General features: G+C 43.4%; 2 protein-coding genes across 2 annotated transcripts; one reads left to right on the forward strand and one right to left on the reverse strand.

The window, feature by feature from the left end:
* The first annotated feature begins 1245 nt into the window (after positions 1-1245).
* On the forward strand, positions 1246-4889 carry akt1s1 (AKT1 substrate 1 (proline-rich)). The gene is given in 7 exon segments (XM_024433683.2): positions 1246-1401; positions 2151-2984; positions 3082-3100; positions 3103-3345; positions 3441-3524; positions 3597-3769; positions 3865-4889. Coding segments are annotated over 6 exon segments (1047 nt in total). The 5' UTR covers positions 1246-1401; positions 2151-2594; the 3' UTR covers positions 4003-4889.
* Positions 4890-6141: 1252 nt separating this feature from the next.
* Positions 6142-15793, reverse strand: zgc:195001 (uncharacterized protein LOC567531 homolog). Its single transcript, XM_024434156.2, is given in 6 exon segments — positions 6142-7050; positions 7203-7330; positions 7333-7341; positions 7634-7696; positions 7869-7895; positions 15663-15793. Coding segments are annotated over 6 exon segments (729 nt in total). The 5' UTR covers positions 15724-15793; the 3' UTR covers positions 6142-6609.
* Between the last annotated feature and the right edge of the window lie 205 nt (positions 15794-15998).

Consider the following 15998-nt stretch of genomic DNA (forward strand, 5'->3'; position numbering starts at 1 on the left):
CACCGTATGAATCATAATACCCATAAACCCTAGTGTTCAAAGCGGGAAATTGTTCCAATCTGTTTTTCCACCATTGATAAATCACCTTAAAACAAGGCCTGTATTTAATTTAGATTACTCTGGTGTGACGTTTTGATAACTGTATTAATCTCTCTGGGACAAGGTGACTTATCAACATTTTCGCCTGTATTTACCCCCAAAAAGAAACGCTAATGAGGCTATTATAAAGAACTACAAATGCCATGATGATCTGGATGAGACTGCTGAATTGAGGCAAAGATAAGAATCTCTGGATTAACTATCTAAATGTAGTAATGAATAAATTGGCTAAATTTCTTTAAATGGACAATTCTGTGAACTGTCTTGTGCAAGTTTTAAATTGACACAATACCTGTTAACAAGGGTGTCAGCTAGCGATGATGTTCAGGAGCTTTCAGGGATTTGTAGTTTTGCATGATGTCCACCTTGATGGTAATTCGAATTTTCGAATCCGAGAGTAAATAGAGCCGAATATACTGATAAATCCTTGTCCGAGATTTACATGATTATCAAAACGTCACGCCAGGGTAAGGCTACACGAACAGTCCTTATATGTGTTTCTGAAATCCCAAATGGGAAAAATGGATGGTGGAAAAACGATTGGAACCATTTCTCTGTTTGACAACTAGGTTTTATGGGTATTCAAATCAAATTGTATTGGTCACATACGTATATTTAGCAGATGTTATTGCGGGTGTAGCGAAATGCTTGCTCCAACAGTGCAGAAGTATCGAACAATACGCACATCTCAAAGTAAAATAATGGAATGAAGAAAAATATAAATATAATGACGAGAAATGTCGGAGTGGCATTGACTAGAATTTATTTCTTTGTTTTTATAGACTCTGGTTCGATTCCAGGCTGTATCACAACCGGTCGTGATTGGGAGTCACGGTGCACAATTGGCCCAGCGTCGTTAGGGTTTGGCCGGGGTAGGCTGTCATTGTAAATAAGAATTTGTTCTTAACTGACTTGCCTAGTTAAATAAAAATGTAACGTTTTACTCTCCTCTCTTGTCCTTCATCTGCACTGCAAAATTAAAGACAGTTTAGGTGGGAATAATATAGAGATTGAAAAGCCTACCAGAAGCATTTGCTTCCATCATGTCAGATCAGTGAGAATGAAGTAAATTATACCAGTAGAAGAAACCATGACAAGCTATTGAGATGCAGCCTCGTCCAAGTGCGCGTCCAAAACAAGACGAGTACGAGCCCGCCCACAGTCACGTGTAAGACGTGCGTCTCATCTAGCGTCTCTAAACAGCAACGTCGGAGTCTAGGGGAGACCATTCTTGAATCAGAGATAAAGAAACAGTTAGAACTAGAAAAACGCTTGCAACAGACGAAATAAGGAGCTGAATGTGTAAGCTGACTTCTGTTCTTGCTGTTTATTTGTGTCTGTGTGTGCTAGTGTCTCTGCAAAGGCAAGAAAAATGAAATGTGTTCATGTTGGGAGGAGAGTGCACAGGAGACCAGTTGGCTAGCATGTTAGCAAACAAACAAGCACAAACAATCCGCAGTCATGACATTTTGCATTTTGAAGTGCTTTCCTGGTAGTAATAATCACAGGGATGACATTTAGAAACGAGCTGGGTAAGTCTAGAGCAGGCAGTCACCCCACAAGGTTTTGGCAGAGCCAGTTCGTATGCTAACGAATGCATGAGATTGTGTGATGGAGGAAGGGACGACGACGCTGAACTGCGACAGTTCGCGAGACGTAACGACAGGTGGACAACGTCTTCCCACGGTTAGCATAGGTCTATTTTGGAACATCCTCAAACTGCCACTGAGTTATTGACCACTGAGATATTGACCATGAACTCAGACTGCTACAAGGCAGTCTGACGTCAGAAAAGTTATATGGAATTGAAATGTTTGTACAGTATTTGGATCATGTGAATTTTGACAAACTCCATGCATATAATTTGTCATCTAATTTCATGAAGTTTCATCATGCATAATTTTATGAGATTATTATCTGAATTCTGGTTTAGTGATGATCTAAATAGTGCCTAGCTAGTGACATCAGCTAATATTGCTATAATGACTAACAATGCAAACTTTTTTCTTTTTGACAACTCAAGCTTTATTTCTCCATTTTGTTTTTTCCAGGTAACACCAGCAACATTTTTTTTTCTCTCCCCTAGTTCTCTCAGGCACACTGACATTAATAATATTAAACAATCACCTTGTGCCTCTGAAACCTGCTTTATAACAACTCAGGATAGTTTTATTCTTAGCTTAAACCAAACCAGCAATTGAAAAAGGATCCTAACGTTTCCTTAGATTAGCCAAAAGCAGATTCCAAAAACACAACACTACAGCCTACAATCCAGTGAGAAAAAAGGTAAATTTATAACAAGACTTGTTAACAAAAATATATAGTATTTAATATCAAACTGCTGGCTGAGTCCTACAGGTGCCTGATTACACTAACCTAAACCATTTTAACTATTGATCAATAAAAACAGTTACAAAGCATCTATACATTCCATAAAAGCTAGCCCTAATAAATTAAACACATCCAACAGTCATTGGAAGTCCTGTTTACCCATCATGGCCTCCATCACCCAATCATCTGACCCTGAGATCCCAGACAACCACAAAGAGAGCTGGCTGGCACTACTTGCCGCAGCAGAGGGATATTGTCAGAAGTCAGGCTGCGACCTGGCTATTCTTACAGCCTGTAAGAAGTTCTGGCCATCTGCAGTGGAGGGAGATGAGAGGAAAAGGGAGAGTGGCAGTGGCTTGCCTGCCGGAGGCCGGAAGTGGGATTTCTCCTATCACGTGTGGGGTCAGGGGGCTTTGGCTGAGTCTTCGCGGCGCTACATGGATGACATTGCGGTGCTGCACTCCACATCTATGCTAACGGCGCATAGATATACACGTCTGAGTGCAGGAGACGGAGGAGCTAAACTGATAGTGGACATGCCCTCTGACAGGGCGGTGAGTAGACTGACTGTCAGTCATTTTGTGCCATTCAATGTGGCTGTCATTCATAGTGCTGTGTGTGATCGTAAAGTTCTTAACTTCTCTTCCACAGGGCCTAACAGGTGAGTGTGGGTGGGAACCATCAGCCCCAGTACCACACTCTATTCGCAAAGCTACCCATCAATCTACCACTCAGGGGCTGTCATTGGTCAAGCTGCTGGGCAGCATGGGAATGGAGAGAGGGAGCAAGAGATGGCTGTGATGATAGAGGAGGCTGGACGAGGGAGAGACATTCCCGGAATTGGGGACTTAGAGGAAGAGTGTGAGGAAGAGGAGGACATGGACGAAAGGAGCCGTAATCTGAATGAGACTGCAGGTGAACACAGCTCTGTGGGACTATTTATTTATTTATTTATTTTTAAATCTCCTGGTCTGAATGACTTCGTAAATATTAATCTCTCTCTACTTCAGGAGTTTTTTCCATGGATGAGGACTCGCTGTCTCGTGACTGTGAACCATTCTTTGAGTCCGATGGAGAGGAGGAGAGCACTGATGGTGAGTGTGTGTGTAGTAATATTAGTTAATGATGACCTAATGCTCTTAATATGTGCCTCCTCTCTGCTCCAGGCTCGTTAAGTGAGGACTGTCCTCCTCCCCCCCGCAGCATGGCCATGGGGCAGTCATTCTCATCCCGACACCCCAACCCCATGAACATGGCCCGCTCCCTCCCCGTGTCTGTTCCTGTGTGGGGCTTCAAGGGCAACAGACCCCACCAGGGAGAAGGCCACAGTGGGGAACGGGTCAGTCAACCTTCATTTAAAAACATACAGCTCACTTTCTCTCTGTCAATCAGTCATTCTGACACATATACCCACTAACTGTCTCTGTGTTGCAGGCTGGTGTAGCTGACCTGGATCATATTGCTGCCAGCATGAAGGCCCTGTTGGCCCCAGGAGCCAACGACGGAACAGAAATGTTTGGAGGACTACCTCGCCCTCGCCTCAACACGGGAGACTTCTCCCTCAAACACTGAGCCAAAGAAAGTGAGGGGATGAAGGAGTGAGTGAGTGAGAGAGATGTGTGTGGATGAAAGAGAGCTAATTGATTGGCTGGCAGGTGGAAAAGTACCCCAGTGTATTAGCTAATCACTAACCCCAAATTTGGTAGTAACAACAGTGAACCCAGAGAGGATTAACTGACATAACATTTGCTCGTATACACTAAGATCATTTTCAACACATTACATTACACCCATACACACATAAACACTACAAGACAACTCACTACACACAACTTCAAATGTGCTCATAGTGACCCACTGTACTGACCAACATGGACACTAACATATTGAAATGTTTTAACTGACACAGGTGTTGAATCTGTTGTGGGACTTTGCCAAGTAGATTTGTGGAGGATGGGTCACCCTTCTAGAAATGGTTGGCTCTAGGGGGCTTTTTAATATGAAGCCTGTAGCTTTTCAAATTGTGAGTGAAGGGTCACCATGTCTCCATGAAACATGGCTTTTTATACTTCTACCTTGCCAATGAATGACTGACTGGTAGAATGATAGGTGTACAATCTCTGATATTGACACTATTATAATAATAATGTCCTTCAAATGTGTTGACTGTGAGAGCGAGAGAAAGCGGAGGAGGCAAACAAAGATGTATCTATCATCTCCCAACTTTTCAAAAGCAGATAAATGTTTTAATTTGAGTACCTGTATGGTTTAAATTAAGGAACAACATCTGTGAATCAGGCTGTTGGTTCTGACACTGAATATTATTTGGATGCAGTATAATGGCTGTCCTAGAGAGGGCAGTATCAGATTAAGTAATACCCAGAACAGAAATAAGCACATGTAAAGTGTTGGTCCCATGTTTAATGAGCTGAAATAAAAGGTCCCTAAAAATGTTCCATGTGTTCCAAAAAGCTTCTTTCATTTTGTGTACACATTTCTTTACATCCCTGTTAGTGATCATTTCTCCTTTACCAAGATAATCCATCCACAGGTGTTACATAAATAATTGCTGTTTAGGTATCTTAACAGGTGCACATTGTGCTGGGGACAGTGAAAGGCAACTTTAAAATCTTTTGTTTTGTCACACAACACAATAGCCACAGATGTCTCAAGTTGAGGGAGCATGCAATTGGCATGCTGACTGCAGGAATGTCCACCAGAGCTGTTGCCAGAATTGAATGTCATTTTCCTACCATAGCCGCCTCCAACATAATTTTAGATAATTTGATACTACTTCCAACCGGCATCACAACTGCAGACCACATGTAACCACGCCAGCCCATGATTTTTACATCTGGCTCCTTCACCTGCAGGATCTTCTGTGACCGGCTACCCAGACAACTGATGAAACTGTGGCTTTGCACAGCCAAATAATTTGTCAGAAACCGTCTCAGGGAAGCTCATCTGCATGCTTGTCATTCTCACCAGGGTCTTTCCTGACTGACTAAAGTAGGTAAATGCTAACCTTCAACGGCCACTGGCATGCAGGAGAAGTATGCTCTTCACTGATTAATTCCAGTATCAACTATACCGGGCAGATGGCAGACATTGTGTATGGTGTCGTGTGGATGAGCTGATGTCTTTGTTGTGAACAGAGTGCCACATGGTGGGGTTATTGTATGGGCAGGCATACGCTACGGACAACAAACACAATTGCATTTTATCTAGGGCAATTTGAATGGATAGAGATACTGTGATGAGACCCTGAGGTCCATTGTCATGCCATTCATCCACAGCCATGTTTCACAAGGATATGTAAACAATTCCTGGAAGCTGAAAATGTCCCAGTTTTTCCATGGTCTGTATTCTCACCAGACATGTCACCCATTGAGTATGTTTGGGATGCTCTGGATCGTGTACGACAGCGTGTTCCAGTTCCTGCCAATATCCAGCAACTTTGCACAGCCATTGAAGAGGATTGGGACAAATTTCCACAGGCCATAATCAACAGCCTGATCAACTCTATGCGAAGGAGATGTGTCTCGCTGCATGAGGCAAATGGTGGTCACACCAGATACTTTCTGATACACTCCCCTACATTTTTTTTTTAAAAAATGTATCTGTGACCAACAGATGCATATCTGTTTTCCCAGTCATGTGAAATCCATAGATTAGGGCCTAATGAGTTTATTTCAATTGAATGATTTCCTTATATGAACTTAACTCAGTAAAATTGTTGCATGTTGCATTTATATATATTTTTCAGTGTAAATAGTTTAACTCTATTGTTTACACAGTTGTATTTATTCATCACATTCATACATGACCATGGTTCAATCAGATAAAAAATGATATATGCTATGAATTAAACTACACACCCTACTTTTAACAAACTAGTGCTGTAACAAAAACGACTGACAGTACAAATAAATAGTAATATTCAATATAATAAAAATTGTCATTCTAAAATATAATATAACCTAGTAATTAATATGTATGTTGTCCTCATGCAACAGAGGGATAACAGCAACACTTAAAACCATAGACATGATGTGAACAGATTTGATTATTCTCTGCTTCAATTCTGCATTCTGACACTAGTGCTTGTTCTCCAAATATTAGAAACATATATCTTCTCGTTCACTTTATATCTCCCTCTCTTACAAATTCCCTGACCTGTTATTCCCTCTCTCCTTTCCTACACCCTTCTTGTTCCTGTCCCTCTTTCTTCCGGATCCAACAGAAGGATTTACTGCCAACCCAGAAACAAGGCAGAATCTTCTCTTTGAGGTCAGTTTTGAACTTGTGTATCAGTCGCACTGCCTTCTCCGCCTCCTTTTCTCCTTCCACGATGAAGAACTTGATGATGCCAGCGGGCTGGTCCAGGTATATGCTCATGGTGTTGCACAAAGGGAGCCCGACCTCCACGTTCTCCCCGTTGTGCCAGACTTGGTAGCAGGAGCCGGCCCAGCCCGCACCCCATGAGCTTTCGTTCTCCCCCAGCCCACATTGCCCTTCCTTCCGGCCCATGCTCTCGTACACTGCCCCAATCACCACCCAGCCGCCATAGTCCACCTCCCAGTACCCTCTCTGCCCCAACAGACCCTCCTTACACAGCACCTGCACAGAGTAGAGAGTGGATAGTAGAAAGGGTATATTAGAGATGTCTTAGAGCCAGGCATGCACTGATGGCATCTCCAAAACGGTGGGCACACTTTAGTTACACAATGGCACTATGATATGTGCCCTGTAACTGAGGATGGCAGACCAACCTGTGGTGAATGCTCATATCTCTCCGGTCTCATGGGGTATGGACACACCTCCTCTGACATACGCAACACCTTGAGGTTGCTCTCGGATATCCACAGCAGCTTCTGGGCCGTTTTGTCATCCAGGGAAGGGGGATCCAGTCTGAGGGGAGAAAGAGAAATGATGAGGTAAAGAGAGAGGAATTGAGTTGAGTGGTTGGATGAATATGGATGAGAAGAAAGGGTCGGAGAACAGATAAGGTCAGATGAGTACTGTGATATTATTGAGATATGTACAATCTCTTGTGTGTAGGCAGTAAAGTGGATATACTGTAAAGCCAGGTCATAATTGTGCATTTCAACATTGTATAGGCTGTGGGAAAGCAGGATTTAGCATCAAATGCATTACAGAGAGTGAGGCCCAAAGTGATAAAGAGCCAAATACATGGCCTTACATTTCATGAGGTCAGCCCTGGTGGTGGGATCATGAATATTGGGCTCGTACACTGGCGGCACCTCTGTTATGAGGGAGAGTGAGAGATAAAGTGTGAAATCCATTAATGGTATACTGATGAGATAATCCAGTTTGAATTACACCACCGGTCTAATGTAATTCCTGGGATGCCATTGTTAGTCAGGATTTACAAAGGCTTTTCAGTACTTATACATGCAGTATTACAGAAATCATACCTGCAGGAGCTGCCTGGGATTTTCTTCCTACAGAAAAAAGGCAAAAATTAATTTTCTTTCCCAAGTAGAACATTATCTTGTGTCAGATTATGTATTTATTCACTGTGCATTTGCAGAGGTTGTGCTTGTTGCAGTTTGTAGAGGTTGTGCTTGTTGCAGTTTGTAGAGGTTGTGCTATGTGCAGTTTGTAGAGGTTGTGCTAGCTGCAGTTTGTAGAGGTTGTGCTAGCTGCAGATTGTAGAGGTTGTGCTAGGTGCAGTTTACTGTCCATGATTCCTTCTCTCCCTTCCTTCTCTTCATCTCTCCTTCCTTGCTTCTATCTCCCTGCTCCTGCCACTCTCTGCCTTCATCCCCCCTCCCACTATTTGCCTTTATGCATATATCACTTTGGAAAGTGTGTGCTATTCTGAGTCTTTTTTCTTAGCACTGATTAATGTAGTTTACCCTTACCCAGGTTTGGGTTACGGCTTTACATCCGCTGAGGACACACATCACAGCCACTGACACCAGGGGTCAGGCCGTTATAAGATTACAAGATGTGTGTGATGGACATTAATTTCACGCCACTGACAGCATGTTTGTCTCTGCTGCTGAAGTACTCTTGATGTTGTTTAATCTCCAGTTCTCTCTCCTGTCCATTCATTTGTCATCCCACTTTCTCAGAAAACTGGGTGCTATTGCTGTTTCCACTCAGACTGTCACCGTCCGTCAGTCTCCTTTCATCTATGGGCGACATTAGCTCAAATTTCTTGATTTTCACAGGGTCATCCATCTCGTTTCAGATCACCCCTATTACTAGCCTGTTCAACCTCTCTTTCGTATCATCTGAGATTCCCAAAGATTGGAAAGCTGCCGCGGTCATCCCCCTCTTCAAAGGGGGTTGACACTCTAGACCCAAACTGCGACAGACCTATATCTATCCTACCCTGTCTCTCTAAGGTCTTCGAAAGCCAAGTTAACAAACAGATTACTGACCATTTTGAATCCCACCATCCCTTCTCCGCTATGCAATCTGGTTTCAGAGCTGGTCATGGGTGCACCATGGGTGCACATTTATTTTTCTAATTTTGTCTGTCATAGTTGAAGTGTACCTATGATGAAAATTACAGGCCTCTCTCATCTTTTTAAGTGGGAGAACTTGCACAATTGGTGGCTGACTAAATACTTTTTTGCCCCACTGTATATAGGTCCTGGATGTCAGGAAGCTTAGCCCCAGTGATGTACTGGGCCGTACGCAGTACCTTCTGTAGCACCTTACGGTAAGATGCCGAGCAGTTGCCATACCAGGCAGTGATGCAACCCGTCAGGATGCTCTCGTTGGTGCAGCTGTAGAACTTTTTGAGGATCTGGGGACCCATGACAAATCTTTTCATTCTCCTGAGGGGGAAAATGTGTTGTCATGCCCTCTTCACAACTGCCTTGATGTTTTTAGATCATGACCAGGACCTTGAAACTCTCGACCTGCTCCACTTCAGCTCGTCGATGTTAATGGGGGCCTGTTCGGCCCTCCTTTTCCTAGAGTCCATTATCAGCTCCTTTGTCTTGCTCACATTGAGGGAGAGGGTGTTGTCCTGACACCACACTGCCAGGTCTCTGACCTCTTCCCTATAGACCCTCTCATCGTTGGGGGTGGCCCGTCAGGAAGTCCAGGATCCAGTTGCAGAGGGAGGTGTTTAGTCCCAGGGTCCTTAGCTTAGTGATGAGCTTTGTGGACACTAAGGTGTTGAATGCTGAGCTGTTGTCAATGAACAGCATTCTCACATAGGTGTTCCTTTTGTCCAGGTGAGAAAGGGCAGTGTGGAGTGCGATTGAGATTGCGTCATCTGTGGATCTGTTGGGGCGGTATGTGGATTGGAGTGGGTCTAGGGTTTCCGACATTATGGTGTTGATGTGACCCATGACCAGCTTTTCAAAGCACTAGCTACCTACATGAGTGCTACGGGGCAGTAATCATTTAGGCAGATTACCTTTGCTTTCTTGGGCACAGGGACTATAGTGGTCTGTTTGAAACATGTAGGTATTACAGACTCAGTCAGGGAGAGGTTGAAGATGTCAGTGAAGACACTTGCCAGTTGGTCCGCGCATGCCTTGAGGTCATGTCCTGGTAAACATTCTGGCCACCTGTTTAAAGGTCTTGCTCACATCGGCTACAGAGAGTGTGATCACAGTCGTCTGGAACAGCTGGTGCTCTCATGCATGCTTCAGTGTTGCTTGCCTCAAAGCGAGCATAAAAGTCCTGTATTGACGCTTTGCCTGTTTGATGGTTCGTCTGAGGGCATAGCGGGATTTGTTATGTGGCTTGATTGAACCATTGTTTGTGGTAAAAGTGTTGGGATTGGTAAGAATTTCGAGCCTTCTTTTTGTAGTGTGGTCATTGAACAGTTTTATGCAGTAATATTGCTGTGATTTGACTGTTTTATACAGTATTATACAGTATTATAATAGTGTGGTGATTGGTCAAATTTGCAACCCCTCGTATAATATGCAGAATCGCAGAATTCCAAAATCCTGGAGGGACTGATTTGGGTATTTTCTCCTTTACATAACACACACATGCACACATAGGATACCGGTACGCACGTGTACCTCTACACACCCACCCACGTGAGAACTAGGTACAGAGTGAGCGTTTCCATTTCTTTTCTACATCCATTGCGATGCCAACATGCTCTCAAATGCCCTAAACGTGTTTTTGAGGATGTCGCTGGATAGCAAGCTTTCCGTGTTGGAGGGGATAGCAGAGAGCGTGCGCGATATGTCTTAATGGTTCTTCCTGACAGTCTGCACCATTGCAGGAAGCCAACGCCTTTGCTAACACCAATGGATTACTTTTTAGAGGACAGGTGATCATCTGCCAACACATTGCTGGAAGGATTGGCCAGTCTGTCCTTTTAGCCCAGCTCTTTTGCGCAGGACAGTCCTTGCTGGCACCTGTCTGAGGGAAACCTAACTCTCCAGCTTTCGCGATGTGTCTGCCCAGTGGCGGAGAGGGAGCCGACAGGATGATGACCATGAGGAAAAATGTGAGCTTGTTACAACATCAGCAGAGGCCAAGCAAAACTGGGAGGACGAGCAAAGGAAGAATACGGCTGAGAACCTCACTGTCTTCCTTGCTTGAAGCATGTGTACCAAAGAAGCTGCCACATTACTGTATGCCCAGTTTAGAGGTTGTGATGTATTTCAACAACTTCCCATTGTGGTTGGCTGAACTCTGATCCACTGGTCTTTCCAATAAAGCTTCCATGTTTGTGACTTACACTCCACTGTATGTGCCCTGAAGACTGAACAGCTGCACACTGCCCCAAAGAGATTAAAATGACTTTGACAGAAAGGCATGCATATAATGTATACTGTGCTGAACAACAAGTAGAAGTAATGATCAGGCAAGAGTGAAAGGGAGAAGGACATCTGATCTCTGGAGTCGGGACGTGGGCAGTAGGAAGGAAAGGGGTTGATGACAGGTCACTTAATCCGTCATCCCTCCCCATACTCTCCCGGAATCCTCCCTTATAGGGACAGAGCGATGGGAGAGTGAGGGACACAGAGAAAGATAGCAAGAGTCGGCTAATGGGATAATCAAGGATGGATAGTTAGTAGATGGCAAAAGTAAGACATTGATGGAGGGTGTCACCAAGGGATTCAGGAGAATCATTGCGAGGGTAGAGAGATTTAAATATACATTTTAAAGCGGGGATGGGCAATTGGCGGCTCCCCCCAAAAATGTAATAAGCCTTACTGTTGCAAGTTAGAATAGTAGAATAGACAAGGTGTATTTGGTTGTGCATCAGCAGTTTTTCTCTTGTTATGTCAGACCCTGATAGTCACTCAAATAGCCCATGTCAGCAAAACATTTGTATATTGGCAAATTAGTCTAGCGGTCAGCTAGCTACTTAGTAATCATGGTCGAATTATCGGCTGGGGGGCCCCCATTGATTTTGTTAGTAAGTGATTTTGTTAGTCAGTCTCACTCAGATATCATAAAACCTGCAAACATTTCTCTCCACCCTATGGAAAAATGTATAGAATTGCAGGAAATTAGCTGTCAAACAGCCAATTGTTTCTCTCCGCCATCTTGGCAAAATGAGTACAATTACATGAAATGAGTTATAAAATTGCTAAAATGTGCAGCAAACTTGCTTTAAATCATCACCATTTTCTCTGTGCCCCGTTTCACAATGTGTGGAATTGCGCAAACTTAACTCTTAAACGCTGTCAAGAGGGGGGCTGCTAAAATGTTTTGCTAGCACAGTAATGTGATGGAGCATTTGACAGGCAATCTTGCTATTTGAAAGTGTCTGATCCTCATTTGAAGAGAACGTTTCACAGGCAGTATACAGTGCATTCTGAAAGTATTCACACCCTTTGACTTTTTCCACATTTTGTTACATTACAGCCTTATTCTAAAATGTATTAAATCGTTTTTCCCCCTCATCAATCTACACAGAATACCCCATAATGACAAAGCAAAAACAGGTTTTTTGATTTTTTTTTTCAAAAAGGGAAAGGTTCTGAATACTTAATGACATCCAGAAAACATCCAGAGTCACCATGGAGTGAGATATCACCCTGGCTGGTTATTATGAGCGGGGGGTGGGGGGGATATGAGTGGGCTCTGGCTCCCCTGTGGAGGATAAGCCAAGCCAGATACCCTGCTGCTCTCAGTGGGGTCACCAGCAAAGCCCTGGACAGATTGACAGATGGATAAACAGATACTCAGAGAGATTGATGAGTTGACACAGAGAGAGAGACATTTAAAGAAAGAGAAAACAGGTGGATGAATGTTCAGGCACATAGAGACAGTGGCAGAAAATGACAAACAAGGGAGGTCAAACATACGGGTCAAATGCATTGGAATCCATTGAACCATACATCTAAGTGTGAAATCATAGGATTGAATTGGCAGGGGAAGGGTTGGAATGGAAGTCCAACAGTATTGGGGACAGCATTTGATTTCTTCTGATCTTAGAAAAGTTTGTCCATTGAACCAACATTTGTCAATTTCTAGAGATGTTTTTGAAGATGAGTATGATTTTTATTCACAGTAACAACGATATTCAGGACATATGATAGGTGTGCTGCGGATGGACAGAAGCTAATCGCAGAATGAAATGAAGACTCCTCCCTGGTAATTGGAGGAAAGCCAGTCGGCCATGTTGAGGACATCTGTAGATGCCTTTCAGAGGCCAGGACGATGACCCTCTGACATGGTTGAAAAGAAGCTGCTTATGTTGGACGTGCTCGCCGGTGGTCTGCGCAACCCCCCTGGATGAGATGGAGCTCTCTGCCCGGATCGGGTTCGGGAACAGCGGGATCTCCACTGATAGGGAGATCACGAGATGTGACGGAGAGAGGTGAAGGGAGCTGGCCAAAGCTCAGAACCATCCCTTTGCCCTCTGTTATGAAGTGTCTAAAAAAACCTTGCTGTGTTCCATGCCGATGATGAAATGGAGATGGATGGAAAAAGCATGGACTGAAAGATGTACAAACCAACAGGACAGCATTCTTGAAAAAGGAGAAAGTCATTGGAAGGTTCTCAACATGAGATGAAATGTGAGGTCTTCACTGGTCCATAAAGTTGGACCAGGACCAGAATGGACCCAAGGAAAACTCGACCTAGACCCAACCCGTATCCTAACTGGTCCGAGTGACAAAAAAAATCTGTCTGCCAAGTTGTTCTTCTGGTTAACAAATAGGTCTTTACAGTATATGTTGGCTAGGCCTTCTATAAGTCAATAAATTCTCCTTATTAGCGTAAAATAAATATGCAAGATGCTATGCAGAGCCGTGGCTGGGTCCGATCAAACAGGACCCAACCCGGACCTGAGGGACAAGTTAGAATTTCAGACCCGAACCCGATCAGGCCCTGGTCCGAAATCGGGTATATCGGGTCCACCTGGACCCGTGAAGACCTAGCTCCAATTGACTTTGTAATAATCAATGTTTAGCAGTACATTGTCATGAAAAGCAATGCAACTGTCTACATTTAAATCTGGCAATCTGAAGAAATATAATTCTTCATGAGTCAGAACTGAAGCAATCAGATACGTACCTCAGCGGTCAGATTTTCACAGAATCAAACAGCCATGAATAAAACTTTGTGTTTCACAGCCAGGTACTTGAGTTACTGTCCATGACTTCACACTTCATTACCATGGGAGCCAGAGGATGGCAGTGATAGGGAGTGATGGGACATTGAGGCCACACTGGGCTGGATACATGTGAAGGATCCATAGCAGGGTTGGATATATGGAGAAGCACAGAGTGGAAACTGGAGAGGGAGAAAGAGGATGAGAAATATAGAAAAAAAGTGGACGGAATCCTTGGCAGCATTCAGAGAGGTTAGTTTCATGGAGCAAAGTGACAGAGAGAGATGAGGCGTGAGACCTGACATGGCCAACGGGCCAGTGAGGCTGTGTGAGAGCTGACTGCTGAAGAATGGATTTGATCCGGTGGGAACATTGTGGTCTGGAGAGGTGATGTCAGAAGAGGGGGAAACAGTTTGATGAGCTGATTGATGAGATGGGGGAGAGATTTGGAAGCAAGACAGGCGGAGATGGGTACTTGGCAAAGTGGGCCTGTCAAAGGAACATGATAGAGCTTGTAACTGGTGGTCAATAAACAACATGTTATCAACATCATACATTCATAATAAACACCCAGCGATGAGCTCTGTCTGCCTGTCTGTCTGTCTCTCTCTCTCTCTCTCTCTCTGTCTGTAGTTTTTGTGTCTGTCTGTCTCTCTCCTTAGCTAGCCTTATAATAAAGTCCATATGCCAAAACAGTAGTTAACACTTAAGATTCCAAGTAGTTTAACCGTAACTGAACAACACTCTTATAAAAGTGAACCTGCACAGAAATGCTACTGTAAGAAGTAGGGTGTGAATATCAGAGTACACACAGTAGCCTACATATAGACTCCACCATGCCCCATAGCCTACATATAGACTCCACCATGCCCCATAGCCTACATATTGACTCCACCATGCCCCATAGCCTACATATAGACTCCACCATGCCCCGTAGCCTACATATAGACTCCACCATGCCCCATACACCAGTGCTAAAACGTGTGTTTGAGTATGACACAGTGAAATGGCTGTCGGTTCCTTTGTTAACTTAAAACAACGACTCGTTTCTTAATCCTGCGGACCAGAAAAGCCTGGAGGCACTGGCCTTTTGCAACTGAGGTTGTCAGGAAAAACAACACTGGCATCATTGCACGCTGAACTTACTCCATATTTGGATATAGTTTTCAGTGAGAGGAAGGCATAGGAACTTGAATAACTTGATTTTCAGAAATACATCAGCCACAATAATCCTAATTTCCCTGTTCACTAGGTACAATTTCATCTCAAAAGTATTATAAAAAATGACCCAATGGTAATGACATTTCTTCCTATTTATTATTTAGTTGAGTTACTGACAAACTACAATGAATCATTTGAGACATAACAATACAATGTCAATTATGTAAAACAATCCAAAATTATTCAATATTTGCCTGGTGTTTGATCAAGTAAAACCATTTATAACACAACAAAACACAAAGTATTCATGAGAATGTGAATATTAATTATGAATGCTAATTTCTGAAAATGTGAAATATACATAAACAATTGTATTTTCTATAATTTATTGGGAAATCCAATAAAATTTAATATTAATGTAATACTGATTGAATAATTATTACATTTGCTTTAAAAATCTGTTCAACTGAGGAGGAGATGGTTTTGGTCCGCTTTCAATTACATAATGTACACATGCAAGCTCACAAAGTAGATCATGAACCCTTACCTGCTTTCTTTGGCACAGACATGATTTTGTTACTGCTTGGAGCGTAGTTTGGCAATGGCATGGTACCCTATGGTCTTCAGCAGAGAGAGTGGCTGATCCTCTCTCCATGAACACTTTTATTTCCTCAAGGAGAATGGGGAGGGGGTGGCGGGTCAGGGCAGGAGGTGCCCAGGTTGGGAGATGAGGGGTGTCTGGTGAAGTTTAGTTGGATGTGAGGGGTTACCGAAGGGTTGGTCCTGTCATCTGAAACTTCTGCAAACATAGTGAACCTTTCTAGAGCGCAAAAAAACACAAGCAAACACACACTGTTACAGTATGTCACAAACACTATACGCC

The sequence above is a fragment of the Oncorhynchus tshawytscha genome, unplaced genomic scaffold, assembly GCF_018296145.1.
Source record: "Oncorhynchus tshawytscha isolate Ot180627B unplaced genomic scaffold, Otsh_v2.0 Un_contig_2225_pilon_pilon, whole genome shotgun sequence".
Lineage (NCBI taxonomy): Eukaryota > Metazoa > Chordata > Actinopteri > Salmoniformes > Salmonidae > Oncorhynchus > Oncorhynchus tshawytscha.